At 39.4% G+C, this 18,531-nt stretch overlaps 1 protein-coding gene across 1 annotated transcript; it reads left to right on the top strand.

The window, feature by feature from the left end:
- The first annotated feature begins 7,230 nt into the window (after positions 1–7,230).
- DHRS7 (dehydrogenase/reductase (SDR family) member 7) lies at positions 7,231–18,276 on the top strand. The gene is made up of 6 exons (XM_008565946.1): positions 7,231–7,381; positions 9,199–9,305; positions 9,795–10,034; positions 13,170–13,292; positions 13,966–14,181; positions 18,066–18,276. Exons 1-6 carry the CDS (start codon positions 7,246–7,248, stop codon positions 18,111–18,113), a joined length of 870 nt encoding a protein of 289 aa, XP_008564168.1. The 5' UTR covers positions 7,231–7,245; the 3' UTR covers positions 18,114–18,276.
- Positions 18,277–18,531: the final 255 nt, after the last annotated feature.

The raw sequence follows: 18,531 nt of genomic DNA on the forward strand, positions 1-18,531 counted from the left end.
GTGAGGACCCGCCGCGGCCCCTCCACAGTGGGACACGGGGCTCGGAGCGGCCCAGGCGCGTTCTGATCTCCGCCGGCTCCGCGGTCGTCCCGGGTCCCTCCTGGTTGTGGGGAGCTTCCGGGCTGGAAGGCTGCGCCTTTCCCAGTAGCTCCGGGTGGGGAAGGAAGAGGACGGGGTAAGGAGGCGATTCTGTCCCTTTGTCTTCTGCCCTGGTCGCAAGACGACACGAACTTGCCTTCCAGCCTAGGACAGCTCTCCTGGGATTGACAGACTATGAGAGAGTGCTGGAATTGTCGGGACGCCCCCAGGACTCTGACTTCTTAACCAGGATCCTAGGGATTCTGGTGCAGTGGCAGAGGGCGACACTTTGAGAAACAGTGATTGTCCCCACCGCGTTTGTAAGGGAGCTCCCGTTGTAAGGACTGGGGGCTTGGGCTTTCTACTTCAAGTTGTTTATCCTCCACTTCTCACTCTCCCGGAGTTCTGAGATAAAAATCTCAGATAATCCGGTGTCACCCACCCATCTACTTATGAGGATAAAAGTGTAACAGTGGAAAGAACTGAACTGGCATTTTGCCAGGAATGAGATCTTATTGGCATATAAAGGGCATTCTGCCTACCCCACTTTTATCTGTGCATTGCTTCGTCTTAGATGGTCGTATAATATATATGTGTGTTCATTTACTAACCACATTCTTTGTGCTAGGTAGGTAGTATGCTCAGCACTTCACACACTTAACCCCTAACCTTTACAAGACTATTACAAAGTAGGCGTTTTTCCAGGTAGGGCAACATTTTTTTTTAACATGGGAATTCTTGTTTTCCAGATAGGGAAACTGATGTTCAGAGAAATTAAATGACCTGCCCCAAGCTAGGCCGGGTTCTTAAGGGCTGGGGTAAGTAGGGTTACTCTGGACAGAATTTCCAGTATGAAAATACCCGAAGCCTGTGATGAAGTTTGCTTGGAAGTGATAGCTCAGAAGACAGACCATGCTTTCTAAATGGGTCTGGGGGTGGGGGTGGGGTGTGGTGATAAGCTCCCAAGTGGGTGAAAATCGGTTCTGGAGGAAGGAAAACAATCTGATCCTACAGTGTTTTGTGCCATAGGTCAACCCAACCTGACAAAATCTTATTCCTTAGAATTTCATTTCTCTGGTTGGGTTTTCTTGGGAATATGTGCAGCACTGACATTGAGTTTATGTAAAATACACAACATGTATGCAAGATCAGTGCTACAAAACTAATGCAAATAGCTGGCTGTGATTGGCAGACTTTTAAAATTTAAATCAGGAATCTCAAATAAACTACAATTTTATTAACTCTAGGATTTTGCCTTGATTAATTGCTCCATCTCAACCGGCGGAATGTGCCTGTTGGCTGCCATTGGCTGTCTTGTGGATGCTGTTTGTGTTTTATCCTCAATGCCTTTGTGTTAACTTGCACTTGGAGTATTCAGTAAAAATAGTTCTTTTTCAAAAAAGTTATTTAATCGTACAAGTTATTCAGGCCATCAAATTATGTCAAGTGCTGAAAAGGGAAAATGTTGACAGTATCTGAATGACTGTCTAGTAGGCTAGTGAGTTAAAAGTTATTTCTCCTATCAAGAAAATTTAAAAGTTAAGATCACTAAAAAATAATTTTTAAGAAATTCATTTAATTTTTTCAATTCTTGTACTTTTGCTGGAAAAGTAACAGTTTTGAAGGATGTTTAATTTAATTACATTGCTATTATTATATGGTTATATAACTTGCAGATTTGCATATGTAATTTGATACATTACCATTTATCTAAATAAATAAATTATATTAAAGTCATTCAGCAAGTACGGTACCAAGTAAAATGTTAATAGCTTTTAATTAATTTTCAAATTTAGTCATTCTTGAACCTGCATTGACAAAAGAGTAAGTTTTATAGAACTCCTTTCACATATATATGCAAGACATAAACTGACACACAGCATATCGGTGGAATTAAAATTTCATGGGAGAGTTTTAGGAAAAAAAAATTCTGAAAAGGCTCCCGGTTTGGGTAGGAACGGGAGCATGAAGAAAAAAAGATTAAAGAAACTTGGAGATAGACTCAGATTCCTAAAACAGTTCAGGCTAGAAAGATGGGCAGACTTTATCAAGATTAAAAAAGAAAAAAGAAAAAATTATCCTTTGTGACTTTTCTGTAGGTTGTTATTTTTCTGTCACTTTGAAAAATAGAGAACGCACTTGCATAGTTCAAAATTTTTAAATTCAAAATGCTATATGGTAAAAAGTAAAACTCTCCCATGCTTGTCCCCCGGCCACCCAGCATGCCTCTCTGGAGGCAACCACCATTTCCTGTCTCTTCTGTATCCTTCTAGAGAAATCCTCTGCATTTCTAAGCATGTATCTCAGACAGAGAAATTTAAGGGTGACTAATTTTAGATATTGTACTTGGTCCAGAGAAATCCATGGCACAAATCCAGAGGAGGAAAAGTTGTCAACAGCAGCACATGTGAGGAAAACTCAGGTTTTAGTTGACAGTAACCTCAATATGAGTCAACTGTGAAGTGGCTGCGGAAAAGATTAGGCAAGCATTTGGGGACATTTAGTGTCTGAAGCAACAACTGTGCACAACAACAGCTGTCTCCTGAATACCCGCCTGTGTGTGCTGGCCTCTGTGCTGGGCACTGGAGACAAAGCAGTGACAGGGCCTGCCACAGTCCCGGCTCTCACAGACCCTACCTTCTGAGGGAAAGTGGAAGAGATTTAATCGTCTTGCCTGCTCAGCACTGTCCAGACCCTCCTGGAATCCTGTGTCCTGGTCTGTCTGGCCCCCTTCAGTGGGGACGTTGACCAACCTGCGTGGGTGCTGAGGGGTGTGAGCAGAACAGTGAGGAAGCCTGACACCTTGTCATGTGAGGGACAGTAGCAGACGCTGGACGCGTTTATGTGGCCTTAGAGAAGCAGGAGACAAGGCACTTATGGAGGACAAAACAGCTGTCTTGCACATGTGAGGGACCGTCATGTGGCAGACAGGTTCAATTTATTCTTTCTGACACCAGAAGGCAGAACTTCTGCCCACTGCTGCTGGCTGGCAGAAGTTAGAGGCATCTCACATCAGTAGAAGAACGATAGAATGATTAGATTTGTCCTCATCCTGTGGGGAATTAAGCAGATACTAGTCCACTGCCTGAGGAGAGAATTCTCAAACTGGTGTGGGGGTTGAACTGTAGGTCTCTTTTCAACTCTGAGAATCTGCTTTCAGAGGCTCTTTTCTTTTTTGTCCTTTTTGAGACCGGCCACACCGCGCTCAGCCAGTGAGCGCACCGGTCATCCCTATATAGGATCCGAACCCGTGGTGGGAGCACTGCTGCGCTCCCAGCGCCACACTCTCCTGAGTGCGCCACGGGCTCGGCCCTTTCAGAGGCTCTTTAAGGGAACCATTATGCATGCCAGATTCTGTACAATTTTGTTGGTAAACAAAAGCTGGTGCTAAATAAAAAAGTTTTCTTCTTCATGGTGGGAAGAAGGGTGCCAGAGCTGTGATTGTTTTAAGGTTTTCGTCATTGGCTTGAAATACTACTTGCTTATGGGTGTAAAAGTAAAGATCTTTGCTAGCTCTAGGCTGGTTAATAAATAGTTCCAAAACAAACGTTATTCACCATAGAGTCTGAGCATTGCAGAACTTTGGAACAATGAGTAGTCAGTGAATGAACCAGTGATCATCTAGGTTGCTCAATTGTGCTTTTCCACAAAAGTGCACTATATGCCAGAAAGCACTGTAGCCCAGACATAGTATTTGGGATGTTTCCATCTTTAGTTCAGACATCTACATGAAACCTTTTTCCTGAGGACAAATTGTATTTTCTCTAATGTTTAAACTGGGTTTTTAAAACATTACTCATATTTAAATGTGTGTTCCATAGGATAGTGGACAGTGGCAGGCTTTGAACCTGCCCTGCTATGGTTCTTGGGTGTTTATTCCATCGTTATTTATGGGACCCTTTCTGTATTTCCAGACTCTGTGCTAGGCACTGAGGTCACAGCAATGAACAGGCAGGCAAAGTCCCATCCTTAATGGATTTACAGTCTTGTGATGCTAAATTAATCTCTGTAAAAATTTCCCTTTCTGGGTCAGCCCTGTGGCGCACTCGGGAGAGTGTGGCGCTTGGGAGTGCAGCAGTGCTCCCGCCGTGGGTTCGGATCCTATATAGGGATGGCCGGTGCGCTCACTGGCTGGGCGCAGTGCGGCCGGTCTCAAAAAGGACAAAAAAAAAAAAAATTAAAAAAAAATTTTTTTTTTTGGCTAATCTTAGATTTATGGGTGTAATCCAGAGCTTCCTTTCTCTCCCCTCCATCCCCACTCCTTCCTCGCTAGAATGGGAGCTGACTGACATGGTGGTGTGGGTGACTGGAGCATCAAGCGGAATCGGCGAGGAGCTGGCTTACCAGTTGTCTAAACTAGGAGTTTCTCTTGTGCTGTCAGCCAGAAGAGTGGATGAGCTGGAACGAGTGAAAAGAAGATGCCTTGGTAAGTCAGTCTAAAGCAGCAGCAGTGCTTCCTAGAAATAAATCAGAATCCAAATCCAGACACAGTTTTGGGAGTTTTATAGGAAAGAATGAGATTTTCCTGGGCAGTGCACCTTGGCTCCAAGTGCTTTGATGTAGATCCTCTTCTTTTTTGTCATTTCTTCGTTAGTTGCCCATGCCCTTTTCTTCTTGTCTGCCACCTTTCTACTCTTTTTTTTTTGCAGTGACTCTTGGCATTAGGGAGTCACCACCAGTTCTTTCAAATGCTGGTGGACTTTTAGGGACCAGATGACTTATAGTTTTCTCTTAGAGAAAGAACAGTTTTGTTTTTACCCATGACATACATGTATGTAACCACAGACATTTAATTAGGAACGATTCTTATTCATTTTCCCCAAATTTTAGATATTAAAGTCTGTGGGACAGTATAAGACTTTTATTATATAAGATAAAAGAACAGGAATGGATTTAGGTTTAAAAAATGCAAGTCGACGTAATATTTTTCATATTCACATAAAGAGTAACAGTGTTAAATATTTCTGTTTGTGTGAGTTTTGGTGTAGTTATGTTTACAGTGAAAGCAGCCTCAAACAATAAAGTTATTATTTCTTATGGGAAATTTAGTACCTAAGCTGAGATAATTTTGAATTTTCCAGCAGTCTATTTTTCTTCATCTTTCTACTTGTCATTCTTTTAAAATCTTTAAGTTTGCTGATTAAGCTAACTACCCAGAAATGAGAGTTAGCACTCAGCAAGGCCACAAGGGCCTCTTTCACGATATTGCTTTCAAAGGCCTCTCGTGGTTTTGCACTGGTCACTTCTTATGGTAGTTGTCCCTCCACTGCTGTGACTTGCAAGTCCTGCACTGGCAGAGTAGATGGACCATGTCAGCATTTCTTACCTGGCATGAGGCTGATTGCTTTCCTTTCATCTTTCAGGTCATTGGTGTAGACCTTTTTATTTTTTTTAGTACAGTTGATGTTTCGCAATTTATTGCCCATAAAGCCTTTATACCTCTTATATTTTCTATACTTGTTTGTTTTTCTTATTGGTATTATTTGTTGTATTTCAAGGTAGAGCCCAGGAAAATTAGTTTCAATTGTTCTCTTGATGAACAGAAATAGAAGGGGCCTATTACAGCTCATCATGTTGTTTCTTGGCTGAGAATTTCAGGATTTTCTTTTTCCTTCTTTGCCTTCTGGAATTCTTAGCCTCTGGAGAGAAGCTTCTATGTGTCATCTGACTGTAGGGCTTTGAGCTTCTTACTTATTGTAAGCATAAAATACTGTTTTTTAATGTGTGCAATGAACAAACTAAACGTTGTGAGCCTATCATAAAACAAATGTATGTGTCTGTGCTTCTAAAAAAATTGCTCTAAATTTTTTCTTTTTTTCAGTTTGTAGTATAATNATGATTAGATTTATCCTCATCCTGTGGGGAATTAAGCACATACTAGTCCACTGCCTGAGGAGAGAATTCTCAAACTGGTGTGGGGGTTGAACTGTAGGTCTCTTTTCAACTCTGAGAATCTGCTTTCAGAGGCTCTTTTCTTTTTTGTCCTTTTTGAGACCGGCCACACCGCGCTCAGCCAGTGAGCGCACCGGTCATCCCTATATAGGATCCGAACCCGTGGTGGGAGCACTGCTGCGCTCCCAGCGCCACACTCTCCTGAGTGCGCCACGGGCTCATAGGATCCGAACCTGTGGTGGGAGCGCTGCTGCGCTCCCAGCGCCACACTCTCCCGAGTGCGCCACGGGCTTGGCCCTTTCAGAGGCTCTTTAAGGGAACCATTATGCATGCCAGATTCTGTACAATTTTGTTGGTAAACAAAAGCTGGTGCTAAATAAAAAAGTTTTCTTCTTCATGGTGGGAAGAAGGGTGCCAGAGCTGTGATTGTTTTAAGGTTTTCGTCATTGGCTTGAAATACTACTTGCTTATGGGTGTAAAAGTAAAGATCTTTGCTAGCTCTAGGCTGGTTAATAAATAGTTCCAAAACAAACGTTATTCACCATAGAGTCTGAGCATTGCAGAACTTTGGAACAATGAGTAGTCAGTGAATGAACCAGTGATCATCTAGGTTGCTCAATTGTGCTTTTCCACAAAAGTGCACTATATGCCAGAAAGCACTGTAGCCCAGACATAGTATTTGGGATGTTTCCATCTTTAGTTCAGACATCTACATGAAACCTTTTTCCTGAGGACAAATTGTATTTTCTCTAATGTTTAAACTGGGTTTTTAAAACATTACTCATATTTAAATGTGTGTTCCATAGGATAGTGGACAGTGGCAGGCTTTGAACCTGCCCTGCTATGGTTCTTGGGTGTTTATTCCATCGTTATTTATGGGACCCTTTCTGTATTTCCAGACTCTGTGCTAGGCACTGAGGTCACAGCAATGAACAGGCAGGCAAAGTCCCATCCTTAATGGATTTACAGTCTTGTGATGCTAAATTAATCTCTGTAAAAATTTCCCTTTCTGGGTCAGCCCTGTGGCGCACTCGGGAGAGTGTGGCGCTTGGGAGTGCAGCAGTGCTCCCGCCGTGGGTTCGGATCCTATATAGGGATGGCCGGTGCGCTCACTGGCTGAGCGCAGTGCGGCCAGTCTCAAAAAGGACAAAAAAAAAAAAAATTAAAAAAAAATTTTTTTTTTTGGCTAATCTTAGATTTATGGGTGTAATCCAGAGCTTCCTTTCTCTCCCCTCCATCCCCACTCCTTCCTCGCTAGAATGGGAGCTGACTGACATGGTGGTGTGGGTGACTGGAGCATCAAGCGGAATCGGCGAGGAGCTGGCTTACCAGTTGTCTAAACTAGGAGTTTCTCTTGTGCTGTCAGCCAGAAGAGTGGATGAGCTGGAACGAGTGAAAAGAAGATGCCTTGGTAAGTCAGTCTAAAGCAGCAGCAGTGCTTCCTAGAAATAAATCAGAATCCAAATCCAGACACAGTTTTGGGAGTTTTATAGGAAAGAATGAGATTTTCCTGGGCAGTGCACCTTGGCTCCAAGTGCTTTGATGTAGATCCTCTTCTTTTTTGTCATTTCTTCGTTAGTTGCCCATGCCCTTTTCTTCTTGTCTGCCACCTTTCTACTCTTTTTTTTTTGCAGTGACTCTTGGCATTAGGGAGTCACCACCAGTTCTTTCAAATGCTGGTGGACTTTTAGGGACCAGATGACTTATAGTTTTCTCTTAGAGAAAGAACAGTTTTGTTTTTACCCATGACATACATGTATGTAACCACAGACATTTAATTAGGAACGATTCTTATTCATTTTCCCCAAATTTTAGATATTAAAGTCTGTGGGACAGTATAAGACTTTTATTATATAAGATAAAAGAACAGGAATGGATTTAGGTTTAAAAAATGCAAGTCGACGTAATATTTTTCATATTCACATAAAGAGTAACAGTGTTAAATATTTCTGTTTGTGTGAGTTTTGGTGTAGTTATGTTTACAGCGAAAGCAGCCTCAAACAATAAAGTTATTTCTTATGGGAAATTTAGTACCTAAGCTGAGATAATTTTGAATTTTCCAGCAGTCTATTTTTCTTCATCTTTCTACTTGTCATTCTTTTAAAATCTTTAAGTTTGCTGATTAAGCTAACTACCCAGAAATGAGAGTTAGCACTCAGCAAGGCCACAAGGGCCTCTTTCACGATATTGCTTTCAAAGGCCTCTCGTGGTTTTGCACTGGTCACTTCTTATGGTAGTTGTCCCTCCACTGCTGTGACTTGCAAGTCCTGCACTGGCAGAGTAGATGGACCATATCAGCATTTCTTACCTGGCATGAGGCTGATTGTTTTCCTTTCATCTTTCAGGTCATTGGTGTAGACCTTTTATGGTAGTTGTCCCTCCACTGCTGTGACTTGCAAGTCCTGCACTGGCAGAGTAGATGGACCATGTCAGCATTTCTTACCTGGCATGAGGCTGATTGCTTTCCTTTCATCTTTCAGGTCATTGGTGTAGACCTTTTAATTTTTTTTAGTACAGTTGATGTTTCGCAATTTATTGCCCATAAAGCCTTTATACCTCTTATATTTTCTATACTTGTTTGTTTTTCTTATTGGTATTATTTGTTGTATTTCAAGGTAGAGCCCAGGAAAATTAGTTTCAATTGTTCTCTTGATGAACAGAAATAGAAGGGGCCTATTACAGCTCATCATGTTGTTTCTTGGCTGAGAATTTCAGGATTTTCTTTTTCCTTCTTTGCCTTCTGGAATTCTTAGCCTCTGGAGAGAAGCTTCTATGTGTCATCTGACTGTAGGGCTTTGAGCTTCTTACTTATTGTAAGCATAAAATACTGTTTTTTAATGTGTGCAATGAACAAACTAAACGTTGTGAGCCTATCATAAAACAAATGTATGTGTCTGTGCTTCTAAAAAAATTGCTCTAAATTTTTTCTTTTTTTCAGTTTGTAGTATAATCTTGATTTCTGCCAGAGTTTGAGTTCGACTGTATATAAAGTTGAAGCATGCCATGCTACTTCCTGTGAAGCCAGCCAGCTTTTTGTCTGATAAGATTTTGCTGTATTACCACTAGTCCTCTTCCTGGTCACTCAGAGAAACTTTCACAAGGCCACCCAGAAATGAGTTTGTTGCCAACTCCTATTGTAGCGTGGGTGTTAAACTTGATGGGAATTGCAAGGATCTTGATTGAACTATGGCATAACTTCCACACTAATTTTTAAGTGTCTTTATTTAGAGAATGGCAATTTAAAAGGAAAAGATGTACTCGTTTTACCCCTTGACCTGATGGACAGAAGTTCCCATGAAGGGGCTACCAAAGCAGTTCTCCAGGAGTTTGGTAGAGTAAGTAGCATATTATATTGATACAGTCTTGCTTTGAAGTAACTGCAAAAGAGATTCCCATCTGTGGTGCTATCATTTTAAAAATAAATAAATAAATAAATTTTAAAAATAAAGGGCTTTAGGCAACCCTTTCATGCAATGAGATCAGGCCCATGATTAGGCCTCGTAATCTCTGAGTCTTTGTCTTTATGTAACTAGTACTTTTCATACCTTAACAAGTACTAATTCTTCCATGTAGAACAAAAGAAGCTAAAAATTCACTGCTGTTTTTATTTTTATGACACTTATTGCCTTCTGTAAAAAGTCACTTAGAAATGGGAATTTAGTTCCTTTGGTGAATTCTGGTTTTTATTTTATTGTCTTATTGCTGACTTCTAGAAATATACCATTGTTCCATTGATTCTTCAGGTTAACAATATAACCAACTATCCCTAGAAATTTCATCAATCTATCCACAGGACATCCCCTTATCTGATTTTGTATAACTAGATCGACATTCTGATCAACAATGGTGGAAGATCCCAGCGTTCTTTGTGTGTGGATACCAGCATGGATGTCTACAAGGAGCTAATGGAACTTAACTTCTTAGGAACAGTGTCCTTGACAAAGTGTGTTCTGCCTCACATGATTGAGAGGAAGCAAGGAAAGATTGTTACTGTGAATAGCCTCATGGGTATTATATCTGCACCCCTTGGCAGTGGATACAGTGCTAGCAAACATGCTCTTCAGGTAAGGCTGCTCGAACTCAACTCTGATAGAACTGACCTAGATGTGTATATGGGGGATATGTCCCTAGTGTGTGAGGTCATTGGAGTTGGGCAGTGATGTAGGGAGATGGAAAGAAAGACTCAAGAGCCCTTTGGTAGAGGATGTCCCCAGTAAATGCTAAAAACAACTTGAGCCACACCTGCCTCTAACTTATTCAACAAACATGTATTGAGCACCTGTACTGTGCCAAGCACTGCAACAGATTGTGCGGATATAAAGATTATAAGATATGGTCTCTGCCCTCGAGAAGTATATAGTCTAGTCAGTAAGTCACCCTTCACCCTATCCTCATGCCTTCCACACCTTCATGGCAAATTGGAGGTTCACCCCTCCTTTCTTCTACACACACTTCAGGATGTACTCATCCCCCACCTCCATTTCTGTGATTTCTTTTGCTTCCTCCTTGTACTTCATGTTTATTTTTACCTAGTTTAATTAAATTTGCATGTCAGAAATAGGTACTGCCCACTGGATGATTAATCCGGGGCCTCATATCCCTACTGGGAAAAGCCTTGACTCTAATCACTGTAGTTTCCTTGGAAGAAGAAAATCTAGTCAAAGCAGAGGCTAGCAGAAAAACTTGATTTGGGTTGCATAATTTATAATGTGTAAATATTAGAAATGAATTTTTAATGTTGGCTTCAGAGTGGATATGAAGAAATCATAAGGCCAACAGGAGAAGAATGATGAAAGGAGACACAAAATTTATAACTAATGCTGTTGAAGGTCAGTTTAAGTAGAATGTTTCATTGTTGGAATAATGAGATACAATAGCTGCATGGTCATCAGAGCTTCATGACAACTTGAAGCTTTGGTTATTTAGGACATCTTCTCTCTGCTGTGAAGAGCTGACGGTTGCAGAGAGTGATGAAGCAGAATGCTACACTGATGATTTCCTCATATTTAGTAACGGGGTGTCAGTCACTTCCTGTAGAACAGTTGGGCAAGCCTCAGGCAGGCAGATGAGGGAGGACAGCCACCCCATCTGTTTGGCACCAAGCATCTCATAAGACACGCAGGATGCTTTCAATAAAACACACAGATGATCTGTCTGGTGTGCCCTCCAGGACTCACTGTTTATTGCTGGATTTGATCCTCTGATAGAATGTGACAGGTTGAGACTCTAGCTAGTTATACCAGTAGTTAAACACAGAAATCAGCAGGCTCTTTTTGAAGAGCATATTTCCTTCTCAGATTCCCAGCAAGCTATGGAGTGAACTTATCTATCATTGAAAAGTTGACACAGTGTACTAGATGTGATTTCAAACAAGGAGAGATTTTAGTGTCTGATGTATTGGCTTGCTTGGTGTCTTCTCTACTTTTTTGCTACAGAGGGGCAGAAGGTTAAAGGTATGGGGTTCTCCATTTCTTCACTAAGCATTTCTTTCAATCCATCTCTGAGTCAGGCACTGTGTCAGTCTCTGACAGCATGAATCCTCACAGGCACTGTGTTTGCTAGGTGTCAGCATTTAAGGGCTGGTAACTGTTTAATGTTGTCATATCATATAGAACGTACCATAGGTTAGCTGTTTAGGCTTTTCAATAGTCAATTCAGCCTTGTAACAATGTAGTCTTGGAACATTCCTAATTAAGGTAAAGAGATGAGGGGAAGTAGATTTGTTTATTCTTTATTGATTTAGAAATGGCCAATATCTTTAAGTCTAGAGGGTCTAGCCTGTTTTTACAAAAGTAATTCAGTAGGCAATCATATTACATTTTATTTTACATTTACATTTAGCCATGGTATTAGTCTATTTTCTGTCATTTATAATGGAATACCCGAACTAGGTAATTTATAAAGGAACAAAATTTATTTCTTTTTTCAGTTTTGGAGGCTGGGAAGACTAAGGTCAGAGGGCACATCTGGTGAGGGCCTTCTTCTGGGCAGGAACTCTCTACAGGGTTTTGTGGCAATGCAGGGTATCACATGGCAAGAGAATGGGAAGAGCTCTCTTATGTGCTCCTTATAAAGCCACCAGTCCACACCCACGATAACTCATTACTACCTGAATGGGTTAATCCACTCCCGAGGGCACAGTCCTCACAATTCAATCACCTCTCAAAGACCCCACCTTTCAAATATAATTGGATTTCCCACCCTGTTAACACTGTACCTTGGATTGAGTGTCCCCCAAAAGTTGACCCCCACTGTGACAATTAAGAGGGTGGGAAATTCTATTATGGTAATTGAAAGGTGGGGCCTTGAAGAGGTGATAAGATTTCAGGACCATGCCATAGTGAAAGGATTAAAAATGGTGGTCGTGGCCATGGTCTGAGGGCTTTAAAAAGAGAGTGAACGAGGATGTTAGTCTCTCTCTGCTCCACCACTTTCACACTGTGATGCCCTGCCATCACTGAAGTTACCACCAAAGAAAGCCTTCACCAGGTGTGTTCCCTGGACTTCGGACTTCCAGTCACTGAAATTGTAAGCAATACATTTTATTTTCTTATAAATCACCCAATTTGAAGTATTCTGTTGTAAGTAACAGAAACAGACTAATACACACTGTTACAGTGGAGATCAAGTTTCCAATACATGATCTTTTGGGGGACACATTTGGCCCATAGCAGCCACGTACCCTCTTCTCACCCCAAAAGGATAAATGTTTGCTGAAACGAATTCATTCTATTAAAATAGTAATATAAATTGTACAAGTTGAATTCTTCCTCTGTGATAGTTTCTGTGAAGTACTAATCTCCTTTTTCTCCCCATTGCCTCAGACATTGTTACTTTAGATCACTTTGGGGAATAAAGAGAAAACTGGCCTCAGTGATTCTTAATGGAGGACATGCACCCCTTTTGGATTGGGGAGATGAAGATTAGTATGAGGAGGGTGTATCAGATCTTCAGGGGTAGTTTTTCACCTATCCATTGCTTGCCTAGCATAAAAATTACTGATGACAAGAGCCACCACTACCAAAGGAGGTGAACCATTTCCACCTGGAAAGAGCTGAGAATGTCTGTTCTAGATTATCTCCAGGCCTACAATTAAAATGATTACACTACCAGTCCCTTACTCAGGCATTTCAGAACATATTTTGAAAAATCATGAAATGAGTCTGTATTTAATTTTGCCTTTTCTTTTGGCCTATTAGGGTTTTTTTAATGGCCTCCGAACTGAACTTGACACATACCCAGGTATAACAGTTTCTAACATTTGCCCGGGACCCGTGCAATCAGACATTGTGAAGAATTCCCTAACAGAGGAAGTTACAAAGGTAAAATTTCTAGTTGGGGAATAATTTGAATGCTTTATTAATTATATATTGCTATTGTATCACTCTATATCAGGATTTTTGTGTTAGAACTACTTATGAATTATTCACAAAATTTAACTCATGGCATTAGGAAAATTGTTAAGGTTAGCTTAACATTCTGAATGCTTTGGCGTTCAGTTTTCATAATGGCTAATGAAATTGCTACGATACCACTTATAAGCAGCCACTATCATGTGACCACTTTTATGGAACACATTTTTTTCACTACCAAGAAGCCCCTTTTATCTTCTACCTCCATTTCATCCCCATGGATTCCATGTTTTATGGGAATTCCTTTGATAAATGCATGTCTTAATGATTTGATCTAAAATGAGAATATAATTATCATTAAGCACATTAAGATGAAACAATTCTAATCAAAAGCAAAGAAACTTCATTTCTTAATTAGTCTGCATACTCATATCTGGTAAGTGTATGACTTCTGTTAGGCTTTTTGAAATATTACAAATAGTTTATAAATCACTGTTAGTACCTATGGGGACTCCTAAAGGATGTGAAGCTCCACTAAAGGAGCCACTCAACTAGATGGCCTTTGGGTCCCTTCTAGCTTAAAAGTTCTGTGTAACAGCTTGGATAAATACTCTGAATTCAGTTAATTTTTAAATGTTCTTAGACTGTAGGAAGTAATGGAGACCAGTCCCAGAAGATGGCAACCAGTCGCTGTGTGCGGCTGATGTTAATCAGCATAGCCAATGATTTGAAAGAAGTTTGGATTGCAGATCAACCTTTTTTGTCAATGCCATATTTGTGGCAATATATGCCAACCTGGGCCTGGTGGATAACTGGCAAGTTAGGGAAGAAAAGGATTGAAAACTTCAAGAGTGGTCTGGTAAGTCTAATTTATACATTTCTTAATAATATGTATCAATCTTGCAGGCAAACACAAGATTTTCCAGTGTTTAAAAAACTTTCTTACAAACTTCCACCAATCTCATGATATAAATACAAAAAATATAGAAAGTATTCTATCATGCATATCTGTAGGTTTGCCATAAATTACTACCAGTCTTGGAGAAAGAAGTTTTCTACAAGGTAAAATCAAGTCAAAGACTGACACTTTTTCTTCTATACTTACTGTTTGATGAGCGTTATGTGTCAAAATGCTCTTTCCCCCCACTATTTCTCCCCACCAACTCCTACCCGTCCTACCAGTCTCTGTTCAGGTGTCATCTCCTTGGAGTCATGCCTGGCCTTCCCTCTCCCTACCCCCAGGACTAGGTACACCTCAGCCTTGTGCTTTCCTCTGTTAAAGCACTTACTGTTCTGTTAAACTGATGCACACACGTGGGATAGTACTCGTTCCTTTGACCTCATTTGGAAGTGCTCTATCTCATCTGAGACGTGCCTATGCCCATCTCCGAGGAGCTATGGTGATTACTCATTCTTTCAGCACTCATTCTTACAGCAATGAGTGGGGGATATTATTTACTATTTCTGAAAAATTGTGACCATCAAAAGAGTTTAATGTATAAACAGCACGGGAAATGTAATGAGATAAGCCAAAAATGATAGATTATGATTATGCAAAGAAAAGTTGTTGCTGCAGATGGTTTTTAAAAAGTCTTTTGTAGGGCTGGCCCGTGGCTCACTCGGGAGAGTGTGGTGCTGATAACACCAAGGCCCCGGGTTTGGATCCCATATAGGGATGGCTGGTTGCTCACTGGGTGAGCGTGGTGCTGACAACACTAAGTCAAGGGTTAAGATCCCCTTACCGGTCATCTTTAAAAAAAAAAAAAAAAAAAGCCTTTTGTATACGTTGTTACTACCTTCTTTTAGAAATCAGTCAGTAGGGATTGATATATGAAAAAGAGAATTATAAAACTGGATCATACTACACATATCATTATACAACCTACCTATTTAAGCAGTCCAATAATTGTTAGACATTTAATTTGTTCCAACTTTCTGCAGAACAGTGAAAATTACTCATGGGAAAAATAAAAGAAAAACACAGCAAAATGCTTAAAGAAACTCAAAGGTTATAAAACTGTTTCATAATACACTAAAATGTCCAGAGCTTGAAAAATCATGAAGGTGGCTTTTCATTTTCTACCAAGTTGTGGAGTGGACTAGTTTGCTTTGGCCCAAATTGTTTATAGGTGGTTTGATATAATGTTGGGACTTGGTAGTATGCGATGGTTCTAAAGGTGAGCTTCATCAAAGATTGTGCCTGAGTTTTAAATTTGGAGGACAGCTGATATAGTGGTATTGTGCTCAGTGACAGATAAGAGCTGGCAGGGAAAGGCCACCTTACTAGAGGAAACATAGCATCCTGGTTAAGAGTATGGAGCTTGGTGCTGGGCTATCTGGGTTCAAATCCCAGCTCTACCCATATTTGCCCCATGACGTTAAGCAAGCTACTTCTCTATATCTCAATCTCCCCATCTACAAAGTGGAGATTAATAATGACGATCGTACCTAATCATAATATGGGGATTAAATGAGTTAGTATATGGAAAGCTCTTAAAACACAGCCTGGAGTGTTGTGTTAGCTGTTGTGCTTTTATTTTCTTTTTCATCCTGTGTTTGATGGTAGCAGGATATTCAGTTAACATATTGTAAAGATCAAAGATTTGTTTTTTTATATTATGATTGACAAATAAAATTGTGTATGTTTACAATATACAATGTGATGATTTGATGTATATATACATTGCAAAATGATTACCACAATCAAGCTAATGAACACATCCATCACCTCATATTTTTGTGTGTGTGTGTGACACTTAAGATCCATTTACTCTCTTAGCAAATTTCAAGTAAATAATACAGTATTATCAACTGTAGTCACCATGCTGTACATTAGATCCCGAGAACTTACAAGTTATAATTATATTTTATTCATCTTATGACCAAAAATTTGTACCTGTTGACCAACATCTCCCCATTTCTCCACCTTCTAACTCCCAGCAACCACCATTCAACCCTCTGCTTCTGTGAGTTTGACTTTTTAGATTCCACATACAAGGGTACTTCAAAAAGTTTGTGAAAAGATTCATATTATCTCAATTCTATTTTTCCACGAATTTTTTGAAGGACCCTTGTATAAGTGAGATGATACAGTATTTGTCTTTCTGTATCTTGCTTATTTCACTTAGCATAAAGTCCTCCAGGTTCATCCATGTTGTTACAAATGGCAGGATTTCCTCCTTTTTATGGCTAAATAATATTCCATTGTGTATATATCACATTTTCTTTATCCATTCATCCATTGATGGGCACGTAGGTTGTTTCCATATCTTGCCCATTGTGAACAATGCTGAAATGAACGTGGGACTCTAGATATCTTTTCAAGATACTGATTTTATTTTCTTTGGGTACATATACCCATACGTGTAATTACTGTATCATATGACAATTCTATTTTTATTTTTTTGAGGAACCTCTCTACTGTTTTGCATAATGTCTGTACCAATTTACAATCTCAATGATTTCAATAATAGGCAGAGAAAGAATCATTATAGAAATAATTTTTCAGAGGGGAAAGAGGGACCAGGGACTAGAAAGTTCCAATCCCACTGTAGTTGTTCTTTTAGAAATGTCCATGTGAAGTTTATTTTGTTTTGTTTATAGAATATCTAACTGTGAAATATAAATGTCAGTCAGAAAATCTAGCATTTGATTACATCTAGCCTTTTTAAAATATGATGGCCTTTTTATTCTTACCACCAATTTTAATACAAAGGTACTTCAAAAAGTTCCTGGAAAAATGGAATTAAAATATAATACGAATCTTACATGAGTGTTTTTAGGTTCTCTTGTATGTTGCTTATTCTGTGGTCTTATTGCTTTATTACTCTTTTTTATGATAAACTGGGCATTCTTTCATTTTCTGTCATTTCTGGGACATAATACCTCATTCACTACACAAAACCATAGAGACTTTTAAAAATTGTTCCTCAGTTTTTTTTTACTTTACTCTCTCTTCCCTACCTCATTAATCATCTCCTTTTCCATTATTTTCTATTGTTTATATCCATTTCCTTATTGACACATGTTTATAAGCATCTAAGTTAAGAGAATGCCTATATAGCTTATCCCAAGCTAATTGTACTTGTTGACAATATTTAAATTTGTTTCTATCCTTTAGTCTGGGAACAGTATGTTTGGAACGTTGTTTTTATGAATCTTTATTATTTTTAGGGATCAAGAACAATAGCTGCACTGAATTTTGTGTCCTCATCATTATTATTTTTATTTTTTCTTTCTTACTGTGAATTCTTGGAGGTGGTAAATGCACATCTTCCCAAATAAAATGTCACATCCTAGAGATTATCAAGTTGCCTTGATTTATTTTTAAACACTATACTGAAAGTTTACAAATAATTTTAGAGTTTTCTCCCCAAAATTCCAATCCTAAATACCCTGAACTATTCTTTGTATTTATTAGGGCAAATCAGTGTAGCTTTGATATGCTGATCCAGAATAAGAATAACAGAGAATTCAGCATTTAAGAAATGGCATGGGTTGATGAATGATACTTACATCAGATAGAGAAGATGATGACACTAAACTCATTAGAGATATTTTTGTGTAGACCTAGAATTTTGGCTATGGTTTTTTAGCCTAATTCAAGCATTTGCACAAGTTTTGTAAGGATTCTTAACAGTGAATCATGATGATAAAGCTCCTTAAAACAGGACTTTGTCAAAAAACTGGGGTAAATACTTGTAGTAGGAGGGTCTGATTTATGTTACTGTCACTCTCTTACAGGATGCAGATGCCTCTTATTTTAAAATCTGGAAGAAAAAACCTGACTGAGACAAGCACTTGCACTTTTCAAGCCACTGGAGGGAGAAATGGAAAACATCAATCCTATGCATGGATCCAATAATTTGTGATTTTACTTTTTAATAGATACAACTTTGCTTTCAACATGTAATGAATGAAAAATAAAAGACTGTCGTGAATCTTTCAAAAAAGATACTAACACATACTACATTCTTGGAAAAAAGAACATTTTAAAATACTTTAGCAATATCTGCTTAAAATCTAGGGTAACAGAATCTAACCAAAGAATTACAGTAATTTGTTTAACATGTCTAAGTCCATTTGTGCTGCTATAACAAAATACCACAAACTAGGTAATTCATAAACAATAGAAATTTATTTCTCATGGTTCTGGAGGCTGGGAAGTCAAAGATCAAGGCACTGGCAGGACTGGTGTCTGGTGAGGCTG

Source organism: Galeopterus variegatus, unplaced genomic scaffold, assembly GCF_000696425.1.
Source record: "Galeopterus variegatus unplaced genomic scaffold, G_variegatus-3.0.2 Scaffold215, whole genome shotgun sequence".
NCBI lineage: Eukaryota > Metazoa > Chordata > Mammalia > Dermoptera > Cynocephalidae > Galeopterus > Galeopterus variegatus.

Excerpts from the sequence above, each read along its gene's own strand:
- DHRS7 (XM_008565946.1), top strand. The coding sequence starts at position 7,246 with ATGGTGGTGTGGGTGACTGGAGCATCAAGCGGAATCGGCGAGGAGCTG. Across the intron at positions 7,382-9,198 it reads AGTGAAAAGAAGATGCCTTG|AGAATGGCAATTTAAAAGGA; the intron begins GTAAGTCAGTCT and ends GTCTTTATTTAG. Across the intron at positions 9,306-9,794 it reads TTCTCCAGGAGTTTGGTAGA|ATCGACATTCTGATCAACAA; the intron begins GTAAGTAGCATA and ends TTGTATAACTAG.